The sequence below is a fragment of the Equus asinus genome, chromosome 15 (assembly GCF_041296235.1).
Source record: "Equus asinus isolate D_3611 breed Donkey chromosome 15, EquAss-T2T_v2, whole genome shotgun sequence".
NCBI classification, from domain to species: domain Eukaryota; kingdom Metazoa; phylum Chordata; class Mammalia; order Perissodactyla; family Equidae; genus Equus; species Equus asinus.
This window is the reverse complement of record NC_091804.1, coordinates 20,581,540-20,601,204: the sequence shown is the minus strand read 5'-3', so window position 1 is coordinate 20,601,204 and position 19,665 is coordinate 20,581,540. Positions and strand designations below refer to the sequence as shown.

The 19,665-nt window shown below is 45.0% G+C and overlaps 2 protein-coding genes across 9 annotated transcripts in view; one reads left to right on the top strand and one right to left on the bottom strand.

Moving 5' to 3' along the window:
* Positions 1 to 7,899, top strand: part of TGM6 (transglutaminase 6) — a 47,061-nt gene extending 39,162 nt beyond the window's left edge. Inside the window, exons 13-14 of one of the 3 annotated variants that reach the window (XR_011494597.1) lie at positions 192 to 4,334; positions 4,456 to 7,899. Coding sequence is in view for 2 of the 3 variants with exons in the window: in XM_070485673.1 (XP_070341774.1) it covers positions 192 to 345 (154 nt within the window). In the remaining variant the exon portion in view is untranslated. Of the gene's footprint in view, positions 1 to 191 lie in introns of all 3 variants that reach the window. The other 2 variants (XM_070485673.1, XM_070485672.1) reach the window with 2 other exon arrangements.
* Positions 7,900 to 14,704: 6,805 nt separating this feature from the next.
* Positions 14,705 to 19,665, bottom strand: part of SNRPB (small nuclear ribonucleoprotein polypeptides B and B1) — a 35,204-nt gene continuing 30,243 nt past the window's right edge. For 4 of the 6 annotated variants that reach the window (XM_070485671.1, XM_070485670.1, XM_070485669.1 and 1 more), the window contains 5 exons: positions 18,733 to 18,844; positions 16,871 to 17,023; positions 16,202 to 16,340; positions 15,758 to 15,883; positions 14,705 to 15,011 (listed from right to left, as the gene is read on the bottom strand). In XM_070485671.1, coding sequence (XP_070341772.1) covers positions 15,001 to 15,011; positions 15,758 to 15,883; positions 16,202 to 16,340; positions 16,871 to 17,023; positions 18,733 to 18,844 — 541 coding nt within the window. In that variant the 3' untranslated portion in view covers positions 14,705 to 15,000. The remainder of the gene's footprint in view (positions 15,012 to 15,757; positions 15,884 to 16,201; positions 16,341 to 16,870; positions 17,024 to 18,732; positions 18,845 to 19,665) is intronic. The other 2 variants (XM_070485668.1, XM_014828559.3) reach the window with 1 other exon arrangement.

Genomic DNA, 19,665 nt, shown 5'->3' with positions numbered 1-19,665 from the left:
GCCTGGCTGGTTGGAAAGAATGGGTAGTGGTGGAAGGAAGATTAAGCTAGAAGCATATTGACAAGGCTTGAATGTCAAGCCTCAAGGTGTGACCTTGATCCCAAGGGCTCTGGAGAGCCATGGACTGGAAGGCCAGGCTCAGGAAGGAGCCAGGGCTAATGGTCTGCCTTTCTTCCATCCCCTTTCACCAGTGTGCCAAGCCTGGAGCCCCAGGAAAGGGCCTCGGTCCGATTCAACATCACCCCCTCCAAGAGTGGCCCAAGGCAGCTGCAGGTGGACCTCGTCAGCCCCCATTTCCCAGACATCAAGGGCTTTGTGATCATCCACGTGGCCAAGGCCAAGTGATAGGCCATGATGGGCTGAGAGGGGAGGAGACGGCCCCCATTCCCCTCCTGTCCACCCCTTTGCCACTCCCATGTGGGAACCAGAAGGCCTGGGTTCTAGTCCTGCTTCAGCTTCTGCCCCACTTTGTGAACTTGGGCAGGTCTCATCTCTTCCCTTCCTGGGCCTCAGTTTCCCCATCTGTAAAATGAGATGTTAGACTCAGTAATCCTTAAACCTTTGGACAATGATGGATGAGGTAGGGAGCCTCTACCACCTTCATCTGTCACCCTCACTGCTGGGAGGCGGGCAGACCGACCATCACACTAACCCTGGCCCACCTGGCTCGGCCACCTCCTGCCCCGCCAGTTCACCATCACCCGGGCTGACCCCTGGGCTCTCCTTGCTTCTCTCTCAGCTCTTCAATGCTCTGACCACATCCAGACCCAGGAACCTTCTCCCGGGCTCTGAGAGAGAACCCCAAAGTATTAGAGCTGATACCTAAGCCTCCCTCAGCACTCCCATACACAGAGGGAAGAGCCTTGCCCGAGGCCAGTGGGCGAGCTGGAGGAAGAGCTGGGGCCCGTGTGCCTGCCGTTTACACCGTCTGAGTTTTATCCAAAGTCATGTTCCGGAAAATCATTAGATTTGAAGCAATGGGCGATCTTCCCTCAATGAAGACACAGCCTCAGCATCCGCGGGGCTCCTGCTGCCTGAAAGAAGCTGAAGATGGAGGAGGAGCCATCAAGACTGGATTGCATTCGGGGATGCAGTCCCAAATCTGGTCTAGTTATGGTCATCAGGGACCTTATACGACCAGCCCAGTGTTGATTGACTTCTTTGCAACCAGAACAGTGTTGACTTTGCAAAACATCCCCTGCAGCTACACTACACGCAGTCATGTTCTCAGCATCAAACAGGACAGAGACCTCTGGGACGAAGACCAGAGTGGAGACCACCAGGCCATGAAGATAACTGCAGCAGACGTGGAAATCAGCTCAGAAGCGTTCTGGAGAGCCCCAGGCATTATGACTAGTCATATAACTTGAGCCATCTGGACAAGAACAGACCAGGCTCATCTGCTGTGAGCCGCCTCCTGGGTACGGACTGGAGTGGGAACAGTTGATATAGTGGGCCTTTGTGAGCAAGTGTTTGATGGGTGATCCTTGTGACCAAGGCCTCAGCGAAGGCACTTCTCTGGTGATTCTACACAGCGTGGGGACGGCCTGGAGAACCCAGGTGACTGCATGCATTTAATGAGTCAGGCCCTTCAGGACCCCCTGTCCAAACCTAGGTTTTGGATGCTGATCCCGTATAAGGGGGGCAGCTGGAGGTTCAGAGCAGGCAGCCATTTCCTCGGAGTTGACAAGCAACTTCAAGCCTGGAGGGGGCCCTGGGGGCTGAAGACAACAGGAGGCCATCTCCCCTCTTAATAAGATGCTTCTTTCAGCAGGGAGACAGCACAGTCTCCCCTTGCAGTGGCCCCAGACACCTCATTCTTCCAGCAAATGCCAACTGCCTGTCTTCCTCCAGCTCAGCTGTCTCAGGCTGAGCTCCCCAGGAACTGACTCTGAGCTGGGGTTTCGGGTACAGGACACTTATGAAGGAATGACCTGGGGACCAACACCCATGGAAGGGAGGGGGAGGAAGCAGGAGGGGGAAGAGGGAGATATCGAACCGTGATACAAGTCCAGTGGCAGCCTGGGCCCACCCTGTGGGCAGCTCCAGAGCCAGAATGGTCTGCCAGAGTGTGTGTGTGTTTGAGGAAGGGACCGTAGCTGCAGGTGATGAGGGCCACCTGCCACATAGCTCTGTCTCCACTTCAACCCCCTCGCTCTTGGCGCCTCTCAGCTGAGCTGAGGCAGCGCTTCCCTGGGACAAAACTCACCCCGAAGCTTCTTCCAGCCCATGCTGAGAGCAAAGGCCACCCCACAGCCAATGAGAGCACCCTGACTGGGGGTGGGAGAAGCGGGGACACTGAGAGAAGACAGCCCAAAGCAGAGGGTGGATGGAAATGCAGCTTTGGAAGCTGCAAAGAAAAATGTGCAAGTAGAATTACCTTTCAGTGGGTCTGGCAACACACTAACGATGCTGTCCCCAGAGGAAGGGCAGAACAGTAGTTCTGGAGTGAGCAGAGCCTTAGAATTGGCTGGCTGTGGGGACCCAGAAGGATGCCGGCAACAGGGCCCTCCCCCAGACTCAGGCCTCACCCTGCTTCCTTTGGGTCCCCTTGGTCTCTTAAACACCACTGTGACCTTCACAGAGGCTTTTGACATGGAGTTACCTCAGCGATCTGGGCTTTCACGTGCCAGAGGGGCCTCTGAGCCTTTAGAAGAAGGATTGGCAAGCTTTTACTGTCGAGGACCACATAGTAAATATTTCAGGTTTGCAGGCTGTACAGTCTCTGTTCCAACTACTCAACTCAGCTTTTATGGCATGAAAGCTGATGATGGGTAAACAAATGAGCGTGGTGTTGCAATAAAACTTTATTTATAAAAACAGGCAGCTGGCCAGGTTTGGCCCACAGGCTGCGGTTTGCTGACCCTGCTGTAGAACCACGTGCTGACGCAGCTGCTTGCTCCAGGGCTGAGCTCTGATGCCAGGCTGCCTCCCAGCCTAGGATCAAGCCCAAAGCTGGGCTGAGGCCAAGCCCGAGCAGGCCCCACACAGAAACGCAGATGAGTTTCCAGCTTGTGCTCATGAGTCCAGATAGAGTCATTACTCAGAGCCGCGATTGGCCAGACCAGGTCATGACCCTGATGCTAGAAAGAGCCCTAAACCTTGGCCTCACAGTAAGTCCTGGCTCCTACCACAGCTAAATCATGACTCGACTCTGGCCATCTGCTGAGCCCTGACTCCATGCTGAGCCCTGATGCAGCCCCAGACAGTCCTGACCTCAGACTGAGCTCCAATCCTGATCTCTCATTGAGCCCTGGACCCAGACTGAGCCCTGATCCCAAACAGAACCCTGACCGTGGACTGAGCTCTGACCCCACACTGAGCCCTGATCCAGCCTCATTCCGAGTCCTGACCTCAGTCAGACCCCAGTTGGGGCTCCAGGCCTTGACTTTGAACTTCTCTTCTAGATCTGAGCTTCTCCAGTGGGGGCCACACACCCATCTGGCCCATTGATGTCACTGGGTAAACACGACCTGCCTTCCTGGACCAGGGTCTGAGTTCACCTTCCTTTTCTTTTGAGGTACTTGGGCAGAAATATTTGAGGAGCCTGGTGGACCCCTGGATCCTCCCAGCTCTGTCACGCTTTGAGAGTCTGCCTTCGTGGCCCAGTTCTCCAGGAACGAGTATAAGAGCCTGGCATCCGACCAGGGCCCTGTCCTCCACTCAGGTGCTCTCACTTCCCTTCTCATGTGCTTGCCAAGAGTGAAAGGAGCTCTGCTGAGCGCCTGCCACCAGAACAGTAGGCGATCTGCCACTCTTAGTACCAGGGACACTCCTTTCAGCAGGGGGGCTCCATATGTCATCCGAGTTGGTCTCCTCTTGTGGCCGCCCCACACGGCTCATTCTTCCAGCAAATGCCAGCTGCCACAGGCTGTCCCCCAGGAAGCTGACTCTGAGATGGAGTTTAGGGTGCAGGATGGAAGTCGAGAAAGGCGGGGGCCAGAGGGAGGAATCGAACCACGATGCAGGCCCAGTGACAGTCTGGGCCCACTGCACAGGCAGTTCTAGAGCCAGAATGGTCCATCCGAGTCATCTCGGGTTGGGCCAAGATGGCTGGGACTTTCTATGCCTGCGTCTGTCACTGATTCGCCCCAGAAGGGGCGTGACTTTGGGTGAGATAACTACTGCTGGGGCCATCCGTGAAGCAGCTGACAGCTGAGGGTCATTTGCCGGCAGCACTTCCAGCAGACGGGGCGACAAGCCGTCCGTTGAAGGAAGGTCTGGATGGTGTACCTTCACGTCCACCGCCCCGCAGCCCGTTCAAGCCAGGACAGAGCAGGGACATTACAAGTTCCCTACACTCACCGGGCTAACCTTCCAGCTGGTGGACACAGGTATTCAATCACAACATTTTAAAAGGTGTGAAAAGTAAAATGAGAAATAAAAGTAAACAAATTCATGAATAAGTAATTAAAGTTAGTGATAAGTGCCTAAAAGAAAATATCTGCCCTCTAGGATGCCAGAGAAAGCCATTCATGGTGAGGTGACTCCCCAGAGGCACTCTGTTACAAACTGCCCAAGACCGGCGCCAGGGGAAGCTGCTGGCTGCTGGGTGCTAATGGCCACCGTGCATTGCCGGAGCCGGTGCCGAAGAAGCCATCTTCCCTGCAGAAGCCCCCAGGGCTGAGACCACCAGGGCGTTGGCGGGCCCTGGAAGCAGTGCCGCGCAGAGAGCGCCAGAACCAGCGCAGGAAGCCCTCTCTCCTGCAGCGTCTCTCTGGCGCCCTCTACTGGCAGACCTTAACATCGTGCCCGCTGACAAAAAATATTTTTATCTAGCCACAGAGCAGGCACCAAGGGTGGATTTGGAGCTGAGACAGAATAAATTGATAACTGGCACTGTGACCCTCTTGATCTTCTCTGAGAAATAAAGGGTGCTCCCACCTCGGTGCCTTTGCAGTTGCTGTACCCTCTCCCTGGAGTCCTTTCTCTCCTTCCCCAGCCATATCTGCATGGCTTGCTCCCTTACTTCCAACAGGTTTCTACTCAAACTGCTCTTTATCTTTATGATGAAATAGCACCACACTCGCAGCACTTTCCATCTCCCTCTTCCTGATTTCCTTTCTCCACAGCGATTGTTACCGTTTGACATCATTTATTTACATGTTTGTTATTTATTGTTCGCCCCCTCTTCTAGAATGTAAGCTTAGCAAGTGCAGAGCATTCGTCCGTCTTGTTTGCTCTTGTGTACCCAGCAGAGCTGAATGAACAGTGCCTCGGACACAGTAGAAATTCCATAAATACGTATTGAATGAATGAATTGTAGCAAATTAGGAGCGTACAGGGAGACAAGGGAAACTCCAGGCAGAGTCTCATTACCTTGTCACGACCCCAGTTAACATGGTGGTAAGCTTCCTTTTAGATTTTTCCCCAGTGACGTTGTTGGTTGTTTTTTTTTAAATAGGGCCTTAACACACAGAGAGAAATATATTCATATCAAAATTGTGCACCTTGCTGAATTTTCACAAAATGAACCCACCCAGGTAACCAGCACCCAGATCAAGAAATAGAACATTACCAGGACTCTAGAAGCATCTTTTGTGCCCCCTCCCAGGGTAACCATTCTCTTCGGTTGTAGAAGCAAAGGTTAGTTTTTGTGCTTTATTTGAATGGAATTACACTGTATGTATTTTGTGTTTGGTCTCTGGATTCTGTCACTTGACATTCTATGTAGAAGGTTCATCCATATTGCTGAGTGTTATTGTGGATCTTTCATACTCTTTGATGTGCAACATTCCAGTGTGTGGATATACTCCAATCTATCCACTTTACTGTTGATGGATATTTGGGTAGTTTCCAGTTTGGGCCCATCAGGAATAGAGTTGCTATACACATTCTTGTACATGCCTTCTTGTGAACATGTGTCAGCATGCCTCTTGGCTGTATATCTAGCAGTGGAATCGCTGGATGATATGCGTATGTTCAACTTCACCAGCCAACCTCCCCACTCCACACCCCAGGGATATTCTCCTTCATTCATGTCAGTTAGCATCCGCTGACATGAAGCACCCAGCATTGTGCCTTCTGGAGGTGGACATGTTCTTTCTTTGACTCCTTGGGAAACGCTGGACCTGGTCCAGTGGCAAGAAACAGAGACAAATCAGCCACAGCACAGGTAAGAGTGGCCACACCCCGTAACGATGGATCCCACTCCCGAAGAAAATATTCTAAGGTCATGTGCAGAAGAAACAACTCTGTCTTTACAAAGTTAGAATTGAAAGCCTCAAGAATAACAACCCTAACGCCAATCACTTGTTGGCCACTGGCTCTGTGCTGACCTTGCTATGTATACTGCCTCACTTAATCTTCAGTGAGATGAGGGTCGGTCACCCTGTAATACGAAGGCTGACTTCTTTGACTGCTGACAGCTGTCAGGCCCTCTCCTCCCTGTTCCCCACTGGCCCACATCTGGGCGAGCCCATAAGAAAGCCCCAGGGCTCCCTCCCTGGGCACCTGCGGGAAGTTCAAACCACACAAGCCCTAACCCTCTCGTGGGACCCTCACCACGGCCCTACCCCCAGTGAAATGGGCCAGTTGCCCCTCCCTGCTCTCTCAAGCCATTTTCAGACCTGCCTGGGAGCCTGCCCTGCTCTCCCCGGAAAGCCTCATTATGTCAATAATAAATACTTTCCTACCCTCTTGTTGCGTGTATACACCATCAGTCTCAGATGTCCAAACCAAATTTGGAGGAGGGCTCCATCCCGCCCCTCCATGAGGCAGCAACAAGACACATCCCCATTTAGAAATGAGGAAACTAGAACTCAGAAAAGTTCTTTATCATTCATTCATTTAACAACAGGTGTCAAGTGCACAGAGCAGTGAGAAATAACATGGAGGAATCCCCTGGCCTCGTTAGCGTGGGGGAAGTAGTTCACAGAAAAATAAATAGAAATTTCTTTTAAATATATGAAAACACAACGAGCGTCCCTCATAGCTAAATATATACTAATTAAGGAGATATTTTAATTCATCAGATTGAACAAGATCTAACAATGTAACGCTACGCCGTGTTGTCAAGGATGTTAGAAACAGAACCTGCATGTACCCTTGTTAATGGTGCAGGATAACACAACCAGAGGGCTATTTGGAATATCTAGCAATATTTTCAGCATAACCTCCTCCTCCTCAGTAACCCTACTTTTAGGAATTTATACACATACACAGAGTTATGGCCCCACAGCTAAAGAGGGACAGGGCTTGACACTTCCTTCTTTCTTTAAATTAAGTATATTTTATTTCTGTATAGGTCTTTGTAGATTATTAGAACAATACAGAAAATGAGGAAGAAAAACTCTGCCCCACAGTCCCAGCCTTCGTGCACCAGACCGAGCCCACACTCACTGCCACCGTCCTCCTGAAAGAGCAATGCTGCCTCCTAGTGGATTTGTCTTTTTTTAAGCATATTTATTATTTCACTATTTTTAAGTTTTTTAATGTACCTAATTATTTTAACTAGGTAATGCACTCACGTGGTTCGATATTTTACAAGTTCTAAACGGCACACAGTGGACACTCTGCCTTCCATTCCTGTTCCCCTTGAACTCGGTTCCTCTCCCCACAAGCAACCAAACTGGCCAATTCCTCGTGTGCAGCCTTCCAGGGATATTTTATGCAGACGCCTGAATTCGGTAAATGGGAGTTTCCTTCCTTCTAGCCCCTGCCTTTGAATCATCAATATTGCTCCTAAAAACTTAGAAAATCCAAAATAAAATATTTCTACACAAAATATTCATTGCTGCCCGATTGGTACTCATGAAAAATCAGAGATAACAGGAATTCCCCAAATGGTAAGAATGACCACTCACTATATATACATCCAGTCATCATTATGAAGACTTGCATAATAACCTGGTAAAATGTCTATAACAAAAGTTTGGGGTTTTTGTTTTTGTTTTGTTTTGTTTTGTTTTGTTTTTTGCAGGGAAAGATTCACCCTGAGCTAACATCTATTGCCAGTTCTTCCTCTTTTTTCCCCTCTCCAAAGCCCCAGGACATAGTAGTATATGCTAGTTGTGTTGTTCTAGTTCTTCCATGTGAGTCGCCACCACAGCATGGCAACTGACAGACAGGGGGTGACTCTGACTCAGAAATTCTTTTTAAATTATCTAAACATAGAATAATATTTATCCAAAAATATGATCATCACACTATTTATTAGTGAAAAAACTAATCTAAATGACCCACTACAGAGAATTATAGGTATTGCAGTGGGAGAGGATGGGGAGAAAGGAGCAGAGAGCTTGCTCAAAGAAATACCAGTTGAGACCTCCCCAAACCTGGGGAAGGAGCTGGAACTACAAGTAAATGAAGCCAATAGAACTCCTAGTTACATCAATGCAAAAAGACCTTCAAGGCAAATATTAGTAAAACTGGCAAAAGTCAATGACATAGAAAACATATTAAGGGCAGCAAGCAGAAGAAAATAACCTACAAAGGAACCCCTATCAGGTTTTCAGTGGAGTTCTCAGCAGAAACCTCAAAGCTAGGAGAGAGTGGAATGATATATTCAAAATACTGAAAGAAAAAACTTCAGCCAAGAATACTCTACTCAGCAAAATTATCCTTCAGATACAGTGGAGAAATAATAACTTTCCCAGATAAACAAAAGCTGAGAGAGTTCATCACTACAAGACCCCCTCCCCCCAGAAGAAATGAGCAAGAAGGCCCTCATACTTGAAAAAAAAAAAAAAAAGAAAAGGTTTACAAAGACTTGAGCAAGGAGATAAATAGACAGGCAAATTCAGAAAATTGCAACTCTCTATTAAAACAGTTTAGGAAACAATTACAACATTAAAGGTAAAGGGAAGAAAAGCATCAAAAATAACTATAAACACTTCATTTTTAACACAAATTCACAAAACAAAATGGAATAAGTTGTGACAACAATAGCTTAGAGGGGGAAGAGGAAAGGGATGGAACCTGTTTAGGCTAAGGAGATAAGACGCTATCAGAAAATGGACTGTCACATCTACAAGGTCTTTTATACAAACCTCATGGTAACCACTAAACAAAACGTCAGACACAATGATAAATAAAAAGAAAACCATTATAGAAAATCACCAAACTGGAATGGCAGTCAGAAATACATGGGACAAGAAACTAGGGAAATATAGAACAACTGGAAGACAAGAGGTAAAATGGCAGTATTAAGCTCTCATATCTCAATAATCTCTCTAAATATAAATGGACTGAATTTTCCAATCAAAAGATACAGAGTAGCTGGATGGATTAAAAAACAAGACCCAACAATATGCTGCCTCCAGGAAACACATCTCAGCTCTAAAGACACACCCAGGTTCAGAGTGAGGGGATGGAAGACGATACTCCAAGCCAATGGCAAACAAAAGAAAGCAAGCGTTGCCACACGTATATCAGACAAAGCAGATTTCAAGATTAAAAAGGCAATAAGAGACAAAGAGGAGCAGTATACAATGATAAAAGGGACACTGCACCAAGAGGACATGACACTTATGAATATATATGCTCCTAACACAGGAGCACCAAAGTACATAAAGGAACTATTAACAGATCTAAAGGGAGAAATTAACAGCAACACAATAATAGTAGGGGACCTCAACACCCCACTTACATCAATGGATAGATCATCCAGACAGAAAGCCAAGAAGGAAATAGTGGAATTAAATGAAAAAACTAGACCAGATGGACTTAATAGATATATACAGAACACTCCATCTAAAAACAGGAGAATACACATTCTTCTCAAGTGCACATAGAACAGTCTCAAAGATAGACCACATATTGGGAAACAAGGCAAGCCTCAATAAATTTAATAAGTTTGAAATTATATCAAGCACCTTTTCTGACCATAATGCTATGACTAGAAATCAACTACAAGAAAAAAGCTGGGAAAGTCACAAATACGTGGAGACTAAACAAAATGCTACTGAACAACAAACAGATAGTGAAGAAATCAAAGGAAAAATTAAAAAAATCTGGAGACAAATAAAAATGAAAGCACATCATACCAACTCTTGTGGGATACAGCAACAGGGGTCCTAAGAGGGAAATTCATAGCAATACAGGCCCACCTCAACAACCAAGAAAAATCCCAAATAAGTAATCTTAAACTACACCTAATAGAACTAGAAAAAGAAGAACAAACAAAGCCCAAAGGCAGCAGAAGGAGGAAAATAATAAAAATTATAGCAGAAATAAATGAAATAGAAACAACAACAACAACAACAACAAAAACCAGTAGAAAGGATCAATGAAACAAAGAGCTGGTTCTTTGAGAAGATAAAGAAAATTGACAAACCCCTAGCCAGACTCACTAAGAAAAAAAGAGAGGAGACTCAAATAAATAAAGTTAGAAATGAGGAGAAATTACAATGAATACCACAGAAATACAAAGGATTCTAAGAGAAAATGATGAAAAACTATACGCCAAAAAATTAGACAATCTAGAAGAAATGGATAAATGCTTAGACTATACAACCTCCCAAAACTGAATCAGGAAAAAATAGAGAATCTGAATAGACAAATCACAAGTAAAGAAACTGAAACAGTAATCAAAAACCTCCAAAAACTAAAAGTCCAAGACCAGATGGCTTCTCTGAAGAATTCTAGCAAACATTCAAAAAATATTTAATACGTCTCCTTCTCACACTATTCCAAAAAACTGGAGACAACAGAATGCTCTCCTAACTCATTCTATAAAGACAACATCACCCTGATACCAAAACCAGACAAGAACAGCACAAAGAAGAAAAATTACAAGCCAATATCGCTGATGAACGTAGATGCAAAAATTGTCAACAAAATTTTGGCAAACCAAATACAGCAATACATTAAAAAGATTATACACCATGATCAAGTGGGATTTATACCAGGGACACAGGAATGGTCCAACATCCGCAAATCGATCAATGTGATACACCACATAACAAAACGAAGAATAAAAATCTCATGATCATCTCAATAAGATGCAGAGAAAGACAAACACCCCATGATTTCACTCATATGTGGAAAATAAACAAACACATGGACAAAGAGAACAGATTTGTGGGTACCAGAGGGGAATGGAGTTGGGAGGTGGGCAAAAGGGGTAAAAGGGCACATATATACGGTGACCGATAAAATTTAGACTATTGGTGGTGAGTACAATGCAGTCTATACAGAAGGTGATACATAATAATGTACACCTGAAATTTCAGTGTTATAAACCATTATGACCTCAATAAAACAAAAAAAAATTTTTTTAAGAATACTTTTGAGCATCCAGGATTTTTACTTTGCTAACCACTAGGTAAGGCGTGACCAGTTTTTCCTTCACTCAGTATGCTTGTTGTCTGTGATAAGAGTCCCTGCCTTTCAGCTCAGGCTAGGAGTACAAAACCCTTTGCGGTCACACTCGGCAGGTAGATGGGAGGCTAGCCAGAGGGTTGCCTCAGCCCTGCTTTGCAGTTGGTGCTACTCAGAGCATAGGTTCCTGTGACACTGTCTGAGTCAACCATTGGCTCTTCTGCCGAAAGCTGCTGCCAAGCTCATCTCCCTGCTGATGTCCTAACTCCTCAGCCTTTTCCTCCGCTGGGACTATGCTGCTCACAAAGAAAAGCCTTGGTAAACTCTTTCAGTGAAGAAACTTTCTTTTTAAATTGAGGTCAAATTCACAAACCATACAATTTAACTTGACTGTTAGAACTCATTAGCATTTAGTGTATTCACAATGTTGTGCAACTACTAGCTGTCTCCAGTGTCAAAACGTTTTCATCACCACATAAAAGCTCCCTGTCCCATTAAGGAATCACTCTCCATCTCCCGCATCCCCATCCCCAGCTCCTGGTAACCTCTAATCTGCATCTTGTCTCTATGGGTTTACCTACTCTGGATATTTCATATAATATGTGACCATTTGTTTCTGGCTTCTTTCACTTAGCACAGTATTTTTGAGGTTCATCCAAGTGGTAGCATGTATCAATACTTCTTTCCTTTTATGGCTAAATCATATTCCATTGGCTGTACATCCCACAGTTTGTTTATCCATTCATCCACTGATGGAGACTGGGTTGTTTCCACCTTTTGGCTATGATGAATAATGCTGCTACAAACATTCGTGTGCAAGTGTCGGTATAGACAAGTATTTTCACTTCTCTTAGGTATGTTATCCAGGAGTGGAATTGCTGGATCACATGGTAATTCTATGTTTAACGTTTGAGGAACTGCTAAACTGTTTACCATAGCGGCTGCACCATTTTACATTCTCACCAGCAATGCGTGGGGGTTACTTCTCCACATCCTAACCAACGGTTGTTAGTTTCTTTTTTGTTGCCCCATTAGTCATCCTAGGGGGTATGAAATGGTATCTCATTGTGACTTTAATTTGCATTTTTTAAATAACCAATGATATTGAACAGCTTTTCATGTGCTTGTTGTCCATTTACGTATCTTCTTTGAAGAAACGTCTGTTCCTTTCCTTTTAATTGGGCTGCTTATCTTCTTACTGTTGAGTTGTGAAAGTTCTTTACATAATGTGGAAGTTAAACCCAAATCAGATATATGATTTGCAAATATTTTCTCCCATTCTGTAGGCTGCCTTTTCACATTTTTGACAATATCCTTTGATGCACACGCTTTTGGGTTTTTTTTTTTAGGAAGATTAGCCCTAAGCTAACTGCTGCCAATCCTCTTTTCGCTGAGGAAGACTGGCCCTGAGCTAACATCCCTACCCATCTTCCTCTACTTTCTATGTGAGACACCTACCACACCATGGCATGCCATGCGGACCCTGGGCCGCCAAAGGGGAACATGCGCACTTAACCGCTGCACCACTGGGCCAGCCCCGATGCACGTTTTTTATTTTGGTGAGCTCCAATTTATTTTTTCTTTTGTTGCTTGTGCTTTTGGTGTCAAATCTAGGAATCTGTCACCAAATCCAATGTCATGAAGATTTACCTGTTATCTTCTAGCAGTTTTACAGTTTTAGCTCTTACGTTTAGAGTGTCGATCTATTTTGACTTAATGAGGGATGCATGGAGTGATGCAGGGGGTCCAACTTCATTCTTCTGCATGTTGTTATCCAGTTGTCCCAACACCATTTGTTGAAGAGACTATTTTTTTCCCAGTAAATGGTCTTCACACTCTTGTCAAAACTCAATTGGCCATATATGCAAGGGCTTATTTCCGGATTCTCAATTCTATTCTACTTGTCTACCTTTATGCCACTTTTGGTTACTGAAGCTTTGCACTAAGTTCTGAAATCAGAAAGTGTGACGCAGCCAACTTTGTTTTGTCAAGATTGTTTTTGCTATTCGGAGCCCCTTCATGTGAACTTGAAGATCAGTTTCTCCATTTCTGCCAAAAAAACAAAAACAAAAACAATTGGCATTTTGATAGAGATTGCATTCAATCTACAGATCACTTTGGGGAACATTATCATCTTAATAGTAGATCTCCCAATCTATCAACATGAGACGTCTTTCCATTTATCTAGGATGTTTGTAGTTTTCAGTGTTTAAATCTTTCACCTACTTGGTTAAACTGATTCCTGGGTATTTTATTCTTTTGGATGCTATGGAGGTTTTAAAATTTCCTCGTTTGTTGCTGGTGTATAGAAATACAACTGATTAGTGTGTGATCTTCTACCCTGCAACTTTGCTGAATTCATTTCTCAGCTCTAGTAGCTCCTATGGATTATTCAGGATTTGCTATACATAGGACCATATTTGTGAAGTTTGACTTCTTCCCGATTTAGATGCCTTTTACCTTTTCTCGCCTAATTGCTCTGGGTAGAATTTCCAGTACAATGTTGCACAGTAGTGGTCAAAGTGGTACCCTTGTCTTGTTCCCCATCTTAAGGACAGTTTTTAGCCTTTCACTATTGAGAATGTTAGCTGTGGATTTTTCATAAATCCCTTTATCATGTTCAGAAAGTTCCCTTCTACTCCTAATTTGCTGAATATTTTTATCATGAAAGGGTGTTGGCATTTTGTCAAATGCTTTTCCTCTATCTATTGAGATGATCATGTGGCTTTTTTCTTCTGTTCTATTAACGTGGTATATTCCATTGCTCTTACGCTGAGCCAGCTTTACAGTCCTGGAGAACACCCTCATAGCACACTACTAGTCTAATTTCATTAAAGCTTCCTTTGCATTTAAAATTGTCTTCCCCTCAGGTAGTAACTTAAGAACAGCGTCCGCCTCTTATTTCTGCACCCTTGAAACTTGATGTGCTAAGTACTAGAGCACTGCTCAGTGACAGCACAGACTCTGGGTGGACAGTCATGACAATCCCACAGCTCAAAAGTTCAATTAGCTTATATGTATGTGTGTGACACTGGGAGAAAGTCACACCAAAATTGTCCCTCTCCCAGTGGGATTGGTTCTCATTTTTAGTATTTGTTTCATACTGTATTGTACAAAAATGAACATGATAATCTAAAGTTCATTTAAGAAGCTATCTAGACGTGTGCTTTCCAAAGAGGATACACCAATTCACAACCCCCACCCAAAAGTGTGTTTATTTCACAAACCGATGTTTGCCAGTTTGATAGGTGAAAATGTCCCATTATAGTTCAGTTTTGTAATTCTCTTGGTATATAAGGTTATGCATCTCTGCAAATGTGTGCTAAAATATTTTGTAAGGGAAGCAGCTAAGATCAGGGCTAATTTTTTCAAGGCAACCTTTTTCAATTCTGTTAAGCATCCAATTTATCAAAGACTTCCAAAAATAAACAGACACACCAGGTACATTTATAATATTCTCTTAAGAGTTTATTATAAACTAGTTTCACAGGCCACAAGGAAATAAAAGGACTATGTACAGCCTTACGGGAAACAGGCAGGGAGCTGAGGAGGGCCAAGATGAGTCTAGGGCCTTGGTGGGCGCATTCCCGGGGGAGGGGGGCCTGTAAGGGAAACCAGATAATCCCGTGAGACTCGGCGAACAACGGCATAACAAACAAACAGGTCTGTGGTAACGTGGCCCTGGGGTATCGGGCCCACGCCTCTGTGGAGCTACTTCCATAACTCTGTGGCCAAGGGTCAAAGAAGGCCTGAAGTAAGAGTAAGAAGTTTAGTCAGTGCCTGATCTGCAACTCAAATCCCCAGCCCCGCCCCAGCCTCCCACACCCCGCAGTCACCAAACGATCAGAGGGATATACAGGGCATATGTGCTAAGTGGGGACTTCTCTGGGGGCCAAGTGGGTTCCTATGCTTTTAAACCCATAACAGAAAACCTGAACTAGAGACACAGGGGTCACCCAGTGTGGCTGTGGGTTATCTTAGAAGCCGCTAGGGCTTGGTGGGAAGAACACTGGTGTGGAAGTCAGGACACTGAGCTCTCTCTGGGCCTGTTTCCTTAACTATAAAATAAAAGGGCTAATCTATGTCAGCATTCCTCAAACTGGAGTTAAATAGATATTCATAATAAATAGCATAGCAAAGACCAGATGCCCCTCTTAATCACTAGATACTATCAAACCAAAGGGCCACAGACAATCCATGACCTCTGCTGGGGACCCTCAGAATGCATCACTTCGCAGTGCCCTGAGAACAATGCCTTGGACGCTGAGAATACCCTCGGTACGGGGCTGTTCTAACTGCTCTAAGAGGGAAGTAAGGTCAATTTAAGAAATGCTTGTTCCCTCTTTCCTGTCTGGACAAAGCTGTCCTCTAATAGTTTATTTCCATAGGCTTAAGGCCTGAAAGCCCAGAGACTATGGTCAAAATCCAATTTTCCCTCCATCTCCCATCCCAAGATGGCTCTAACGAAGTCAAAACCACTGCTGCAGCCACTTACCTCGCATCCCAGGGGGAGGGGGCCGCATCCCCGGAGGGGGCATGCCCATTGGAGTTCCTCGCCCAGGGGGGATCCCCATTGGGGGACCCATAGGGGGCCTCATACCAGGAGGTGGGCCCATCATGCCTGCAAGAGAAAAGTCCCAAGAATAGAGCTCAAGCATCTATCTTGAAAAGGAAGCAGGAAACATATCAAGTTCTGAGACAGATGGACCATGCCACCCTCCCAGTCTTTCCTGGAAAACTGGGACTTGAGCCAAAGAGGTGGAGCTCCCAATGGCTCTTGTCCAGCTAGTTCCCTGGTCAGTCAGCCAGGCCGGATCTCAGAGTAATCCTGCTTAATTACACAAACTCATCATCAGTTTCAGTCAAGGTTATGTCTCATCACAAATCCAGCTCAGGCATCTTCTATCAATTAGCAATGGTCTCCTCAGGGGCTCCTCACCTGGAGGGGGTGCCCCTCGGCCCATAGGTGGGGGAGGACCCCCACGGCCGGGTGGATACTGGGTTGGGGCCCCTGCAATACTGGCTGTGGCAGCAGCTGCAGCGGCTGCAACAGTGCCTCTTCCTTGTGGGGTCATCACCTAAGAGTACACAGGAAAGGAGTTAGACAGAATACAGTACAATGCAGTATCCCACTCTCCTGCCCAACTTGCTTAAGAAATAGTAGATACCAAATCCCCTAAGCTACAACTCAAGGCATCAGATTTCCTGTCTAAAACCATCTGTCAGAGAACATCAAGCTCGAATGCCCAATTCCCACCTTCTAGGCCTGAGTTAAGGATGCCCAATTCAAGTTAGAGAAGGTACCTGCATTTTCAAACATGACTGATAACAGGCTGGGAGAGAGTACATTTCAAATGTTGTCATGGAAATATTTTGCTCCAATACAGTTGGCTAAAATACCTTTTATGCATCTCGTTAACAGCATCAACATAATTTACAATGGGAAGTTTTCCTTTTCGCTTGATTCTGAGACCACATACAAAGCACAGTGAAAACTGATAGCCTGACAGTCATAGGTTGGTCATTCTGGGCTCTTCCCAAACTGAGGACCCTCATGCTATCCTTTATTTTAACCACCAGAAGGTGGTGCCTTTCTCCAACTCCTCACCTGTTGGGATGGCCCACCAACCCCACGGACTGGCCCAGCAAGTCCTGCAGGAGCCTGGGGCATGGGAACACCAGCTGGGATTCCTCTGCCAGCAGCTCTGCCGATCCCTGGGCCCCCAGCAGCTCCAGCAAGTGGCACTCGGGCAATGCCAGTCTGAAAAATAAAGAAACATGCTCAAATGTTTGTGGCCTATAGGATCAAAAGTACACTTTGGAATACCATTGCCAAGAGTGCCCTTCAGATTTACAATGCATGAAAATAGCTTATAAACACTACCCACCCATATGTGTTAACACCAATCCTCCATCATCCAAGATTATGTGCCTAGCTGTCACCTCTACAGCAGGATAGAAAAAGAGTAAGTCAAGAGAATCACACCACAACTCAACCTGTATGCACTCCTGTGAAAATTAAGCCAACAAAGGGCTAGGGCTCCATTCAGAAAGGGGCAGTAAACAAGAGCCCTTGACCTGGCATTAGAGACACGAGGTCCAGTCCTAGCTGATTCTCACCTGGTGGGTGACAATGGGCAAGTAATCCCATGACTAGGACTGTTTCCTCACCTGCAGATGATGGAGTTATGACAAAACTGACTGTGGTCATGAAGGTTTACAATGGGCTACATCAGAGTAGCAAATTCTACTGGAAATAGATACTAAGAGTTATGAATATGTACACATGCTTTGACCCCAAAAATATGGTAAGATCCCGTGCAGACATTTTATAAATGGAAAAAACTTCAACGTAAGAGTCCACAAAAGGGAAATGACTAGGATAAACCATTCTGTACTCACTGGAGAATATCTTTAAGTCATTAACATGCCTTAAAAAGTATACAGCAACTGGAAAAATGTTTACAACGTTAAGTGAAAAGGCAGAACAAAATATGTGTTAAGTACCAAATAACAGACATATATGTGGATAAAAATAAAAACAAGGTAAGAGGATTAGTCCTTTGATGAACCATGTCTTAAAATGAAAAAGAGAAAAATTTGGTTAGGTTCTCTAGAGTCTCTTTGATTTCTAAATGTAGGTTGGTGTTTATGGAAGGAACATCTGGGATCAACTGCCAGTTTCATCACTTCCTAGTATGATACCTTGGCCAAGTTACTAGACACCAGTTTGTTTTATCTATAAAGTGGCAATAATTTATTGCAAAAGATTGTTACAGGGGCCAGCCCTGTGGCCAACTGGTTAAGTTCACACACTCCACTTCAGCAGCCTGGGGTTCACCAGTTCAGATCCTGGGCACAGACCTACACATTGCTCATCAAGCCATGCTGTGGCAGCATCCCACATAGAAGAACTAGGATGTCTTATAACTAGGATATACAAGTACGCACTGGGGCTTTGGGCAGAAAAAAAAAAGAGGAAGATTGGCAACAGATGTTAGCTGAGAACCAATCTTCCTCACCGAAAAGCATACCTTTAAAAAATACTGAAATGCTTGGCACACAGAAGATGCTCAATAAATGTTAACTATTATTCTATAACTGTATAAAATAGAGATTTTTGTTTGGAGTTACAACTTTTTATGGTCCAGCTTGATTGTCATCATAGTAGGAACTGATCCAAATGGCCTTAGCTACCTCTTCTCCCGACTTACTATGCACATCAACTAAGGAAAGGGGAGGGCTTTAAAGTTCGGAACCTCCAAATTCTAGTTCTCTATCTCCACTTCTTACTTGCAGGGTAACCTCTTTAAGATTCTGTTTATTATCTGCAAAAGGGGGACAAAAATCAGAGGGTCGCTGTGAGTACTGCAATGGAATGCAGAGAACCTAACACAGAGCCTGGCTCATGGCAGGGCCCCCCTTCCACAAGGTTTTCTGGCCTAGCAGTGGCACTCTGCTCTGACTTACGTCTTTGGGAGGAGGTCCCTCTACTGTCATTGAAACCAGGTTCTCCCCTCGAAGTAGCACCAGACCAAGGACTCGCTTCTCTTCTCTTTCTGCTTGTTTTGAGTTCTTTGGCCTAAAGATAGGTTTAGAAGAAACAAAAAAGCAAGCATTAGAAAATGGGTAAAGTTCATGTTCACCTGCCTAGGGGCCCTCCAAGATTTGTTTCACACTGTATGTCCTGACAAATGGTACATCAACTTTCCCTAAGACAGCTCCTCTGCACAGTCTTCACAGGCTGAATTCGTAATCCTTTAGGTGGTGGTCTCCCATGCCAAGAGGACGACAATGCACCGACCAAGAGACAGGACAAGAGTCAAGAAAGCCCAGCCCTGGCTCACACGTTATTCTGTAGCCATCATGAAGGCCTTTCCTCAGTCAACTCTTCTTTGCCATTACCCTGTTCCCTCCCTTCAGCTTAAGGCCTCGCCAGTGTTAGGAGGCAGCTAAACAATTCCTCGAGTGAAATGAACTCCACTCACCCCACTGACAGGTGGTAGCCATCTAGTACCAATTCACCCCACAGGCCTAGGATCCCATCCCTACCTCACATCAAAAATAGAAGCCATAAAGAAAAAAGAGTTAACTCCACTGAAATTACACCTCTGTCCTCAAAGCACAAAAACAGAAACCTCCAAACAGCAACAACCAGAAAGGGATGAACAAAATACAAACATAAACTGGAAAAAATAACTGCAACAAAACAGGGGAAAGGAAGAGAAAGCCAAAGCCAATACCCTAAAAATAAAGGAGAAACAAAGTACCCTGATTTAAAAAAATAACTTACAGGTTTCATTTTAATGATATTTTATGTTAAATCAACAGTAGTTTTCTATGGGTGGACATTTTTCCTTTTTTTCGCTTATCTATATTTTCCTACTTTTTAATAAAAGCATG